The sequence below is a fragment of the Molothrus ater genome, chromosome 33, assembly GCF_012460135.2.
Source record: "Molothrus ater isolate BHLD 08-10-18 breed brown headed cowbird chromosome 33, BPBGC_Mater_1.1, whole genome shotgun sequence".
Taxonomy (NCBI): Eukaryota; Metazoa; Chordata; class Aves; order Passeriformes; family Icteridae; genus Molothrus; species Molothrus ater.
The window spans coordinates 162,086-176,205 of NC_071660.1; the positions used below are offsets into that span (position 1 = coordinate 162,086).

The 14,120-nt window shown below is 48.7% G+C and overlaps 2 protein-coding genes across 2 annotated transcripts in view; both read left to right on the forward strand.

The window, feature by feature from the left end:
- Positions 1-1,628: 1,628 nt before the first annotated feature.
- Positions 1,629-5,044, forward strand: LOC118700958 (zinc finger protein 501-like). Its single transcript, XM_036405550.2, has 2 exons — positions 1,629-2,358; positions 3,081-5,044. Exons 1-2 carry the CDS (start codon positions 2,262-2,264, stop codon positions 4,421-4,423), a joined length of 1,440 nt encoding a protein of 479 aa, XP_036261443.1. The 5' UTR covers positions 1,629-2,261; the 3' UTR covers positions 4,424-5,044.
- Positions 2,293-14,120, forward strand: part of LOC118700961 (zinc finger and SCAN domain-containing protein 2-like) — a 74,149-nt gene continuing 62,321 nt past the window's right edge. The window contains exons 1-2 of the mRNA XM_054518098.1: positions 2,293-2,358; positions 10,861-11,454. The gene's annotated coding sequence lies outside the window, so the exon portion shown is untranslated. The remainder of the gene's footprint in view (positions 2,359-10,860; positions 11,455-14,120) is intronic.

The window sequence follows — 14,120 nt, forward strand, 5'->3', positions numbered from 1 at the left end:
AGCTGAGCTCCTAGTGTTTCAATAAGGTGCTTCCTGTAGAGAGAGAGAGTTTCCCTGAACAGCCGGAGCTGTGGTTACCAAGGGGACGTAACTCATAGCAGGCCGGGGTCAGGGGAGGATATCCCGCCGAGGCTCGGTGGGAGTGTGGGCAGGGTCTGCTGCCGGAATCGCCAGAGGGGGATCTTCCCGTGGAGACCGAGCCGGAGCGTGGGCAGCCCCCACATGGCTTATGGCGGCTGATCCGGCAGCTCCCGGCAGAGAAAAGGCAGGTGGGAGACCCCGGCAGCAGCGGCGGTGCCCAGCGCAGCTGGCACGGGCAGGGCAGCCGGGGATGGGATGGCTGGGACCTGCCCTCGGTGCGGTCGGCGCGGTGACCTCGGCCCACGCGGCAGGACAGAGCAACCCCCATCTTCCCCAGCATGGCCGGCAGAGCGGCCGCAGGCCGGGCAGTGGGAGCAGGGCACACAAATTCACCGCCAGCGCCGGGGCAGGTGGAGCTGCCCTGGGCAGTGAGCCTGCACCTGGGATGGAAACCGGGGCAGGCGGAGCTGAGGCGGGCAGCGAGCCGGGACCCGGGACAGGCGCCTCGGCCGCGAACGGAGGGGGCAAGACCTTCAAAGGATCCCACTCTCTTTCTGATTTTTCCTCTTGTTCCCCTCCCTTTCATTTCCCCTTTTTCTTTTCCTGTTTTTTCTCAGGTGTTTCTGATACTTTAAAGATTTTTATTCTCCTAAAATCTCCTGTCTAACCTATGGCATATTCTCTTTCTTCTAGATTAAACGGGTGTTTTTACAAATAAATCCAGAACCTAACAAATCTAAACTTCTGCTTGGATTCTTTCAAATGGTCAGTGAGCTAACTCACAACCTCCTAATGTTGTTTTTCTTATCACCTTTTTATTTATCCTTTGGCAATTTAAGCATCTTTCAATAACCTGCTTTGCTACTCCAGAAATCCCAGTGCACCCATAGTTCCTTAAAAAATGATCACACAAAGCTTGAGTACCCCAGTGGGTTTTCTGATGCTTGTCTTCTAATATTTTCCTAGTAAGCACATTTTATTAAGTAATTGTCTTCCATCAAGAAGTTTCCATTTCCTTGATTTATCTTGTTCACTTCCAGTCTTGTTTAATTCTTTTTTCTCGTCTTCCTTAACCTTTGGAATTTCCAGTTTTTCCTCGTTTGGAATTAATATTAACATAACTCTTTCAGCTCCATTTTCTGCTGCATCCTTAGCTTTGTGATGTGCCCCCAGTTTGCCCAGTTTGCCTCTCCTTTGGCCCGGGCCGGGTTCCCCCCGCCCGCAGCGGCTGGGAGCAGCCGAGAGCCCCGCGCTGCCCATCCCGACCTGTCCCGGCTCCATCGCCGCTCCTGCCGCGGGCTGCGAGGGCTGCGGGAACGGGGCACCGAGGGTGTGGCTGCTGCTGGGGGAGGAGGAGGAGGCAGGGAAGGGCAGGGATGGAAGAGGAGAAGGACAGAGAGGAGGAGGAGGGAGGGGGAATGGAAGGGGAGGAGCAGGAGGAAGAGGAAGAGGAGGGACAAAGGCGGATCCAGGCTGAGCTGAAGGAGCCGCGCTCGATCCCTGCCTGAATTCGCAGCCCCCACCTGTGGGATCATCGCCCCCCCCATGGCTCCGGTGAGCGGGGAGGGGGAGCTCGGCCCGGATATCCCGGGGGGTCCCTGGGTTGGGTTTTTGGGGGGATGTTTGGAGAATGAAGAAGTCCAAGGCTGAGCGGAAAAGGCCCCTTGGCGGGACATCAGGGGGTGGCGGTGGTGGCTGCTGGCAGAGGCAGCCTGGAGGGGCAGAGCCCTGTGTGCCCCAGGAGCCCAAAGTGGGGAGCCCAGAGAGGGGGGAGCGCCGCCATTGGCGGGAGCCTCAAGAGCCTGGAGAGGGCAGGGGGGACTCCTTGGAGCCGCTGCAGCCCAGAGCAGAGAATGAGGGGAGAAGGGAGCCCGGGAGCCCAAACAGCCCCGGCATCCCGAAATGGGGAGAGCGAAGCGGGGGGAGCTTTTGGCATTGCTGGGACTGCCAGCAGCCTGGGCAGGGCGGGCACCGAGGAGAAGGGGGACCCCCAATCCAAGCGTGACCCCCGGCAGCTGGGACAGGGGGGAGCCCCCGAACACCTGAGGGGAGGGACCAGGGACAGGGAGCTCCTGGGAGGCTTTTTCAGGGCTGAATCTTGGTGTTTGGGAGGTTTTTCGGGAGCCCAGATGGCCAGTGACTTGTAGAGATGGAGTCGGGCAGAGGGACCTTCAAACTCAATGTGCTCATCCCTTGTTTTCCCCAAACCAGGGTTTCCCATATCCAGCTCCTGGGAGGCTGCGAGGAAGAGGAAGATGCCCTGGGACACTGAGGCAGGTGAGGAGGAAGTCAGTGTCTCTGGAATGCTTAAAATCAGAGGGTTTTGGGAAAGCTGCAAAAGACAAGCCTCAGAGACAGTAGAACTGATTAGAGCTTTGCAGCAGCCATAAGATTGGTTAGTAGAAAAATTCTATAAGAATTAGAAAGTAGGGAGAAATAGAACAATGGTCTGTGCATTAACACTTATCTAGAATAACTCCCTAACCTGCAGAAAAGTATTTCTAGCAGGATATTAGGAAGTTCCAAGCTTAATAATGGAGCTCTGTACATTGCGTTTTAAGGCTCACAAGCAGGTATTGTATTTGAAATAAGGGAGCATTGTTTTAACCGTCAGTGTGCTTATAGTGCTTGGATAGAACTACTGTCAGTATGCCTTTGCTTTGCGTGATTGGTCAAAAACCTTTTAAAGTAAGTTTGAACATGAAGTTCTTTGTCTGCTACCTGCGATGTGAGCTACTGGCATCTTCCCATTGTCATAACCAAGTAATGAGACAGATGCTGGGAAATAAAACAGCTCAGGACACGTTCCTAGGAGTCCCGTCCTGTTTGTGATTTGTGCACAGCCCCGAGCTGGCGATGAGTGCCCCTTTCCCCTCTGTGCTGCTCCATCTCCCAGCCCAGCACGGCCCCTGGCTGCAGCTCAGCCCTGGGGGGATCTCCTTGCCCTTGCCTGTGGCACGGAGGCAAATCCCATGCTGTCCTTGTCCTTCCTCCCCCAGAGCAGGAGCTGAGCATGGAGAGCAGGGAGGACAAATGCCCGCAGCAGAACCTGGTGGCAGAGGCCGTTTTGAGCGGCTCCAGGGCGCAGGAAGCCAACGGGGAGGAAAAGCCCCGGAGCTGCTGCACGAGGAGGGGCTGCAAACGCAGATGGCGGGGATGTGAGGGGGAAAGAGCCAGCCTGGGCCGAGAAGGCGGCCGGAGATGGAGCCAGAGCTCGGAGCTGGTGCTTCATGAGCAGCTCCATGATGGGGAGAAGCCCCACACGTGCGTGGAGTGTGGGAAGAGCTTCAGGTGGAACTGCGACCTGATTGTGCACCAGAGAACCCACACTGGGGAACGGCCCCACGAGTGTGGGGAGTGTGGGAAGAGCTTCAGAGAGAGCTCCAGCCTGATCAGGCACCAGAGGACCCACACTGGGGAGAAGCCCTATGAGTGTGGGGAGTGTGGGAAGAGCTTCAGAGAGAGCTCCAGCCTGAGGAAGCACCAGAGGACCCACACTGGGGAGAAGCCCTATGAGTGTGGGGAGTGTGGGAAGAGCTTCAGAGAGAGCTCCAACCTGAGGAAGCACCAGAGGACCCACACTGGGGAGAAGCCCTACGAGTGTGGGGAGTGCGGGAAGAGCTTCAGAGAGAGCTCCAGCCTGATCAGCCACCAGAGGACCCACACTGGGGAGAGGCCCTACGAGTGTGGGGAGTGTGGGAAGAGCTTCAGCCACAGCTCCAGCCTGAGGAAGCACCAGAGGACCCACACTGGGGAGAGGCCCTACAAGTGTGGGGAGTGTGGGAAGAGCTATAGGTGCAGCTCCGACCTGATCAGCCACCAGAGGATCCACACTGGAGAAAGGCCGTACAAGTGTTCCGAGTGTGGGATGTGCTTCAGCCACAGCTCCAGCCTGATCACGCACCAGAGGATCCACACTGGGGAGAGGCCCTATGAGTGTTCCAAGTGTGGGAAGAGGTTTCTGACCAGCTCCCATCTCCTCCAGCACTATTGGATTCACAGAGAGGAGAGGCCCTTCCAATGCCCTGAGTGTGGGAAGGGATTCAGGCAGAACTCCAACCTCATCACTCATCAGCGCATCCACACAGGGGAGAGGCCCTACGAGTGTGATAAATGCAGGAAGAGGTTTCAGACCAGCTCCTATCTCCTCCGGCACTATCGGATTCACAGAGAGGAGAGGCCCTTCCAGTGCCCTGACTGCGGGAAGGGATTCACATGCAACTCCACCCTCGCCAGGCACCGGCGCATCCACACAGGGGAGAGGCCCTACGAGTGTCCCCAGTGTGGGAAGAGCTTCTCCAGGAGCTCTATCTTGACCCAACACCAACGGAGGCACCGGTAAGGGAAGCCCTGCGAGTGCCCCGAGTGCGGGCAGAGCTTCGTGCGCTGCTCCAGCTCCATTCCCCACTGGAGGAGGCACTTTGGGCACAGCTCTGGTCACTCACATTCCCTGTGATCCATGTTGGGAGCACACCTGGCTGCTTCTCCTTTTGGTTTGGCCTTAATTTTCCTCTGCTTCACCTTCATTCTTTAAAAACACCCCAGACTAGGTTAAATGAAGGAAATTGATTGAATATATCTGCAGTTCCATAATTTCTTAGTTGTTTTAGAGGGAATTCAGGATTTGGGGACAGGTTCTGTGTGGAGTGCTGCTGTTGCTAAGAGGAAGGAATTTGATCTCACCCTTCTTGTGTTGCTAAGAGCTCCTCTCCTGACCCAAACCCCAACTCCGCCGTTGGGACACTCTATAAAAACTCCACCCCCCTGCTTTTTTCCTGTCTTTGGGGGGTAAGAAATGGATTCCCAAAGGATCATCCCTTGTCCCACTGGATTCCCAAAGATCCGCCTCATTGTCCACTGGATTCCCAGAGGATTCTGACTCTGTCACTCATTTTTTTTGTTTGTACTACTGCATTTGTATTTTCAATTTTTCCTAATAAAGAACTGTATTTCTACTCCCATATCTTTGCCTGAGAGCCCCTTAATTTCAAAATTAATTCTAATTTTTATAGTTGTATAATAATAATAATAATAATAATAATAATAATAATAATAATAATAATAATAATAATAATAATAATAATAATAATAATTTTTTTTTCAAAGGGAGTGGGTTTACATTTTCCATTTCAGTGGAGGCTCCTGAAATGGGGAGACACCCCCAAGGATGGACCATGTAAAATAGTTCCTGAAATACGTAAATTAGTTTTTGGATATGCATGAGGGTCTATGAATATGCAACAGGCTCATGTAATTAAAACCAGATTAATTAAGCGGTGTCCCCAAAAATAACTGGGGCATCTTGGTGGCCATAACAATCTTTGCTCGATGGTCCTGGTCTCCCGTGACATCAGCCTGTTGCATATTCATAGACCCTCATGCATATCCATAAACTCATTTACATATTCCAGGAACAAAATTACCTTCATCGCTTTTGGAGGTCCCACCCCCCTCCCACCGCGATTTGGGGGTCCCATCCTCCTCCCAGCTCAATTGTGGGGTCCCACCCTTGTCTTTTCTCCACCCTCCCTCCCCCCCCTTTCAGATCATTCCCCCAGTCCCCTCCCCCGTGTTTGGTTTTGGGGGCTCCAGGCCCCTCCTGCTCCGTTTTGGGGTCGCGACCCCGTTTTGCATTAATTTGGGGTCCCCAGCCCATCCCCAGGGTCACCTTCCCCCCCTCCCCAAATTTCTCTCCTCGCTACTGATGAGTCATCAGCGAGACACGCTCTGATTGGCTGGAAATTACCCCGCACGGTCTGTGAGTGTTTACCGCAGTGAGAGGCCTTGGTCTGTGCCTGGCAACTGATGAGTCAGAGTTGGGCCGGGCGCTGATTGGCTGAAAATCGCTGAGCGGGGCCAGTGCTCTTGAGTTTCTGCCCAGTGAGTGGATCGTCATCAGTGCCGCGCGTTCTGATTGGTCGGGATCTGTTTTGGGGTGGGGACGGGAGGAACTGGGGTTACTTGGGGTTTATTTGGGTTTATTTAGGGTTTGTTTGGGGTTTATTTGGGGTTATTTATGGACTATTTGGGGTTTATCTTGGGTTTTACTTGGGTCATTTCTGTTTATTTGGGGTTATTTTGAAGTATTTGGGTTTGTTTGGGATTTTTTGGGTTTATTTGGGCTTATTCGGAATTATTTGAGGTTCATTGGGTTTATCTTGGTGTATATGGCATTTTTTTAGGTGTAATTGAAATCATTTGGGGTTTTATGGGTTTTATTTGGGTGGTTTTTTTGGTGTTATTTGGATTTGTTCGGGCTTATTTAGGGGACTTGTGGATATTGTTTGGGTTTTTTGGGGGTTATTTGGAGTTTATTTCGAGTGTTTTGTGGTTTTTTGGGTTATTTGGGGTCATGTGGGGTCAAAAAATCCGGGAATATTTCTCCTGCAAAAATATGGGAATTTTTCAATAAAAATCTGAGAGATTTTCTCCAAAAAACTGGAAATGTTCCCTTAAAAATCCCGGACTTTTCGCAGCCAATAGCGGCGCACCCCGCCCCCAACCATCCAATCACCGCACTTCATCTCCCAAATTAGCGAATCACGGCGCACCCCGCCCCAAACCAACCAATCACCGCGAGTCTCCTCTCAGGAACACCGGCCTCCCTGTGCGCCGATCCAACCAATCACTGCACGCCTCCCCTCAGACACACCCGCCTCTCACATGCCGAACCAACCAATCACCGCAGGTCTCCCCTCAGCTACTCCCGCCTTTTTCGAGCTCAACCAACCAATCACCGTGCGTCTCCCCTCGCCAAAGGCCGCCTGCCCCGCCCCTCTCCTGTAAATCACCACGCCCTCTACGAAAACAACCAATCACCAGGCGTCTCCTCTCAGCAACTCCCGCCCTCCCCACGCCCGTTCCAGCCAATCAGAGCCGAGCCTGAAGTGGCGCCCCCTGACCCCGGGCCCGGGCATGGAGCGGGCGCCCCCTCCACCACCCCGCCGCCCCCCGGGACCCCCTCAGGGACCCCCGGGAGCCGCCCCGGGCTCGGGCGGGTCCTGCGGGAGGCGCTGGAGAGAGCGGGGGAGGCGCTGGGAGAGGACGGGGGGCTCCGGGAGCTGCTGAGGAGGCGCAGGAACAGGTGAGGGGTCCTGGAGGGGTCGTGAGGGGAATTTGGGGAGGGGTCTTGAGGACGTTTAGGGGGCATTTGGGGAGGATCTGGGGGGGAACTTGAGGGGGTTTTAGCGGGGTCTGGGGGTGCTGTGGGGGCTTTGGGGGGGAATTTAGGGAGGGGTCCTCGGGGGGTGTCACGATCCGTCCTCACGGACGGGTTTTGTGATGGTTCGTGGATTTGATCTCAGGGTGCAAAAAGAACCGACACGGTACAAGGGGGTTTGCAATGATAATCGAAACAAATGCACCTTTATTGAATGACCACAGCAAAAGGCGATAGAGGGATTAAGGGAGAGAAAAAGATAGAGGAAGAGAGAGACAAAAGAGAGAGAGAGAGAAAGCGGGGGATAGAGCTACCAAACGTAGAGACGAAGTCCTTTGGTCCAGTCCAGTCGAGGATCCGCCTGTAACGTTGGGGAGATCTCGAAGTCTCTGGCTAACTCAGAGGTTTTTATTATGATAACTCTATTGGAAATTGCTGGGGAGGGGGAAACAGATACAATAAGGAATAGATGTAACAGGTAGTCCATGTTCTCAGCAGTAAACGAGAGCCATTGTGTTCTTGGTCCAGCGGTCACAACCTGCAGGCAAACATCTCGCTTTGGTCAGCTTGCCTCCCCCACACACCTGCCCCGGGCTGGGGGTTTCAGTCCCAGTCCTTGGAAGGAGCAGAGGGGCCTTTTCACATGGGGGTTTCGTGTCTCACTCCTTGATGGAGAGGCTCCTTACATCTCAGTCTGTCTGTCACGGTGGTTGTAAAACAGGTGAGGGTCTTCTGTGGGGGGACCACCCAGAACTCAGGAGAAGTCCAGCCAGGCCGAGAGGTGGGACAGCTCCCAAGGCTGTTGTTGCACAAAGGGCACGGTGCTTCCTTCTTCTTCTCATTGGGCTCAGTGCAGCACACAGCAAACAACACCTGTGAAAACAATGGCTTGGCAACGCTCTCAGGTCTCAGGCACATGACTTTCTCCCTTGGAGCCAGAGATTTAAGACAGGGGGGGTCTTCTCTTCAGTGGTCCCCAGTGACGATCGTGAGGCAGATGAGGGAAAATTCGGACAGACTCTCACACGACCCCGTGACTCACGATTGTCTTGAAGGGATCTTCATCAGCAGAACTCTGGAGTGTTGCTGATGGGTCTTTATGATTTGCTGTACATTGGTAGTATACTTGGAAATGTAGAGACAGTATGACAGAGAGAGAGAGAAAAAAGAGAGAGAGAGAAAGGAGGAAAAGAAAGGATCGGAAAAGGAGGGGAAAAAGGGAAACAATAAACAAACATAATTAATATTGATTATAACAGTATTATTTTCATAACAATTTACAGGTGGTTAATTAATTAAAATAGTATTATTTTTATAACAATTCTCAAATTGTGAAAACAAATCACAAATAATTAAAAGCAAAAAGCAATAAACTAATCATAATACAAGCATTAACTTAAAAATTATTTTCTAAAATAATTTACTAAAACTGGAAAATAATTTTCACAAAATCATAAATTAAAATCCAGGTTACTCTAAAACTCATATGCTTAATTCATAATTGCCTTGTGTCAAAGGCTTTGGGATGTCCACAGTGCATGGGACATCAGCCAAGTTGTGTGCATTAACTATAGACGTCAATCTTGTCAGCTGTTTCATGCTCCAATTCATAACGAATGGGACTGCTGATAAAATAAAACCAAGCAGAATTGGTATCAAAAGGATAACAATGGGATGACACAGACTGCTCAGGACACCCGTGGCAGTAGGAGACCACCTAAAAGAGTATCCCACCCCCTGTGCTCGGCATCTTTCTCCACCCTTTCCATGACACGGGGTATCTGTCTCACATTGTGATGAACAGTCACCAGGGCTTTCTGTGCGTTTTTCTCAATCTTCTCAAGGATTTCAACTAAGTCTCGATGGAGCAGCAGTTGTCTTACCAAAGTGAGATCCATCCCAATAGGCGTAGGCATCCGTTTGTGAATCAGTGTGTAGCTGGATTGCAATGGGTAGTGAGAGGTAACTGGAGCTTCATAAGAGAAATCCCATCCTGCAATCTTGGTAAAGTTACAAGCACAGAAATTTGAAAGATTTTTAGTATCTCCTACCACGTTTTCTACAAATACAAAATGACAAGCAGTTCTAAGCATGCACATCTATTGCCTATGTATGTAAGGACTGTTTCAGAAGTCTTGTTAGGACAAATTTCAAAATGACAGATATTTTGCTCTATGTCTAAACGAATGTCTTGAGCTATGATTGCATTGCTTTCACAGATGAGCCCTTGTTGTTCTCGGACAATACAAGATTCCAAATTAACAGTTTGCCATTTCTCACCAATTTGACGGGCCCATTCTCTTTGGGATAGAGAACAGCTCTGCTGTAATTCAGTTCTAATGCTATAACAGGGAAAATCAAATGCTCTGAGGCATTGTGTATGGTTAACACAAAAGCTGTGGCTGTATTTGAAATGGGCTCATAGGTAAAATTCACCAGGTTCCACCAGGATTGGAATTCTCTTTCAAAGTCAGTGGCACTGTCCCAAATTATTTTCCGAATTTCAGTGGGAAAAGTGCCTTCTTCACCTTCTCTTATAATTGAGGCAGCAACTGACTGCATCCACAATTGTGCCTGGATACAGCTGAGAGCCAAAGAAAGATTGTTTTGTGTAGCACCGAGTGCATCAATTACCAATTTGTGATCATTTACATTTACTTTCTCCCAATTTAGTAATATGTTTGATAGCAAGCACTGATTCTCAATGCCAATAAGGATGACTGCTGTGGTTGTTGTTATTTGGTCAAATCTCTGTATATGGCAGCCAATTTATTCAAGTTCAATTAATTTACATGTCATGTGTAATATCATCACCTGCTGTTACCGTAAAGGCAAGGGAAAACATCATTTCTGTTGTCCATCTCTAGTGTTATCGTGGTTTATCAGGTCTTCATGTCCCTCAGAGTTCTTCTGTGAAAGTAAACACAACAGACTCTGCCACGAAGAGGCAGAAAAAGTTAGAACAGTGGAATTGTCAGAGAGGTTTTGAACACCAGTGGTACTTCCCCTGCAGTAGGGGGGTCCACTAAAACAGGTTGTCCAGGGTAATGTGCTGGGTTCTTGGAATCTTCTGGTCCCTGTAGTGAAGGAATTATGCTTGGAGCAGTCGGGCAAAAAGCAGTGATTTTGGAACTCCCATTTACCCCCCATCTATAGTAAGGGGTGTGAGAAGTCCATTTAGTCCCTTCACCTTTTGCCCAATCCTGCACACTTTTGACAGTAAAGTGAGAAACATTATCAGATTGAATTTCCTGTGGTTTTAGGAAAATCCCAAACCATCCCTGCATTGCTTTAACAATATTATCTCCTGTGGCTCTTTTAAAAGCATCCGCCTGGACCAACCCAAATATAAACACAGCATAGGACTCGGTGTAAATACAGACAAGAAAAGAATTCTGTCCCTCATGCTGGAAAATACTCCATAAAGTTAACAGTTCCTCAACCTGAGCACTGCCTTCTCCCTCTCTGTGAGCAGAAGCAGAGGAGAAAGGAGGGGTTGCTTTAATCACAGAGGCAAGTTTGTCTTGGCTGCTATCCAAGAAATACAAGTTTCTTGTATTGCTAAGGTTTTTTCCACTTCTATGAGAGCTGAGCTAACCACAAACAATCCTTTTTCCCAGGTAGTGTATCTTTTCTCAGCATCTTTGAAACCACAGGAATCGAAACCAACAGGCCTTGTTGGACTCTCAGGACCCTGCTGCCAAATGTGTACTGACAGCCCTGAGGAGGCAAATCCCCATTGCAGCTGAAAGGATCTGTGGGATGGACAGGGTCCAGTGCTTGGTGAGCTGTTGCTTCAAAAATCAGCAATTGCAATGCTTCCTCCTGAGAAGGAGTCCAATCCCATTTCACCCCATTTGCTCAGCAAGTCATAAAGGGGAACAAATGGGTCATTCTGGTTACTAAGGAATCTATTAGGTGTTTCTACAGGAGAAGCAGCTACTATGGTTTATTGAAGGATAATTGCTGTAGGTTTAAGTGTTTCTGAAAGCCCTTGAATTAAAGGGGTCATAGTTTCAGGCTTTACAGGTGATTGCATTGGTAACTCATAGCTTGTAGTTGATTTTCTTTCATGCATCATTTGCAAGCAAGCAGCTCTGTGAATGTTTTCCAGGGGCTGGCCGGGGGTACCAGCTCTGGTTAAAAGGTCTCCCCTTTCCAAGGGGTGAAGCCCCCCTGCCCAATGAGCTGCACACTGAGCCAGGGACCATGGGGTGCGTCTGTCTCCCCTTGTTAAGAACACCCCATGTCCCCAGCACCCACCGGCTTCTTGTTCTGACAAAAGAATCTGATCTCCCTGGTGAGCGACACTTGGCAGATGTGTTCTGTTTCAGATTTGTGGGGGAGAAGCCCGTACTGCTTTGCAAGTTTTGTTAATTCAGTAGCAGTGTACGGGATTTCTTTGGTGGTTATGTGCAGGTCAAGATCCTCATTATTGAAATTGCTGCATTCTGTTTTAATTAGAGATTTCGTGCTATTGTAACAACAGTGTTCCCCACAATTTTTCATCAGAGCTAATTCTGTTTGAGGGTAATTTTGATTAATGTGAGGAGTTTCCTTCTCCTCTGCCTCTTTTGAGGAATCAGCGTTCTGTGAGCTTTTACCATGCTCCTCTCTTAAGGCAGCTCATAATAAATTATTTTCATTTCTTTCTTCATCTAATTGTTTCTGCAAAACTTCAACTGGGTTTTGAAGGGAGTCTATTACAGCATTTTTCTCACTTCTTCGCTTAAAGCGAGTTTCTGTGGCTGCTCTGAGGCAGGCTCCCAAAACTGAGCAGAGAAGGGTTTTATTTTTGCCCAGTTTGACTTTTGTTTGATGTTGCAAAGAAGATATTCTATAAATAACATTTTCTAAATTAAACCAATTGCAGTTTGCCCATTCTTCTCCTCCTAGAGAAGGTGTGACATTGTATTTAGCAAGCAGAGCATAAAATTCAGCGTCACCTTTTGCACTGAGGTTTTGAGTCATTTTGAGAAGGGACCAAAACCACAACAGGGAGATGCAAACTTAAGTTACACAATCTCACAGCCTTTGCTGTGTCCCCTTCACTTCCCTGGCTGGGTGAAGAGACTAAATCTGCCTGGAAGGTTCTATTTAGTTATGAAGCCCCTAAAACAGTTACTTTCAAGAGATGATGGGTTAAAGCATAGAATATAAAGCAGTTATGGGAAATATTCAATGTTAGGAAATCACATAGAGCAATAAATTGGGTAAAGTATGGAACATAATGACAGGGAAGAGATAAGGACAGACAGTGATAAGTTCAGTGCATTTCAGAGTCAAGAACAACTGCTGGGTAAAGCACGTTTAGGGCCAACATGTCAAATTGACCCTGAGACCCTTGCCAAGGCCTGGAGACTAAGCCAACTACACCGGGAATTGACCAAATTTGGGGAGAAGTTCAAAAGTTTAAAGAGGAAGACTCCTCGAAGATGATGAAGGCCGACCGGAACGACCCCTGAGAAGATCCTCAAAAGAGAAGTCCCCGCCCACGCTCCGCCTACACCACTCCCCATATGTATATGCATGAATATGATGTAATCCCAAACCTAAAACTGTATAAAAAGGTACGCTTTTGCTGTAAAGATTCAGAAATCCCATTTTAGGATTTCTCCGACGTCGTAATAAAATACCTCCTGCTTATTTGACTGAGTCTCTTAAGCAGTAATTTCTCGCCTTTTGGGGCAAAAATCGGCATCATTTCTGGCGACCCAGATGGGACGAAGCAGGGGATCCAGGATCTGAAGAGTCCCCTGGCTGGGTCCGGGGCTGGGACCCTCTGGGCGCCCCTGACGACTTTTTGTCAGAAGAGACTCCCCCTCGGACCAAGCGCTCTTTGGTGGACGAAGAGTTCCCTGCATCTCCTGCTTCTCCTGCTCCAAATTAAAGAGGTATTTTTTTTATCATTGTTCATTGGTTTTAGGGTAAAGCGCTTTATGGGAACACGAGGTCAGACGTGACCACCGGAGGGTAAACCAGAGGACGCTCTGGTAAAGAATCCCTAATTGGTATTTTTGGGTACCTTTTGGTAATTGGTGTCTTTGCTAACCAGTAATTGATGCCTTTGGTGGGTACCTTTTGGTAATTGGTGTCTTTGCTAACTAGTAATTGATGCCTTTGGTGGGTACCTTTTGGTAATTGGTGTCTTTGCTAACCAGTAATTGATGCCTTTGGTGGGTACCTTTTGGTAATTGGTGTCTTTGCTAACCAGTAATTGATGCCTTTGGTGGGTACCTTTTGGTAATTGGTGTCTTTGCTAACTAGTAATTGATGCCTTTGGTGGGTACCTTTTGGTAATTGGTGTCTTTGCTAACTAGTAATTGATGCCTTTGGTGGGTACCTTTTGGTAATTGGTGTCTTTGCTAACCAGTAATTGATGCCTTTGGTGGGTACCTTTTGGTAATTGGTGTCTTTGCTAACCAGTAATTGATGCCTTTGGTGGGTATCTTTTAGTAATTGGTGTCTTTGCTAACTAGTAATTGATGCCTTTGGTGGGTACCTTTTGGTAATTGGTGTCTTTGCTAACCAGTAATTGATGCCTTTGGTGAGTACCTTTTGGTAATTGGAAAAAAAAAAAAAAAAAAAAAAAAAAAAAAGAAAAAAAAAAAAAATAAGGAGAGTAAAAAAAAAGAGGCAAGACTCTAATGCACTTGTTCTTCTTGTATTGATCTTGTTGGTTTGTTTGAAACTGTGATTTAAGGGTTAAAAAGAGTGGTCAGTTTTTGTTTTTATCTGAACTGAACTAAATTCCGGGACTCGGTCCAATTTTCTCCACTCCCTTGGAGGAACTTGGAAGGAGTGTATACGTTTTATACCTTTGTTTAACCCTGTTGTATGCTTTGATGTATTGACTGTAAGATTTTTGCAAAGGGACGAG

Coding starts and splice junctions, on each gene's coding strand:
- LOC118700958 (XM_036405550.2), top strand. CDS start 2,262: ATGTGCTCATCCCTTGTTTTCCCCAAACCAGGGTTTCCCATATCCAGC. Junction 2,359..3,080: donor GCCCTGGGACACTGAGGCAG/GTGAGGAGGAAG, acceptor TTCCTCCCCCAG/AGCAGGAGCTGAGCATGGAG.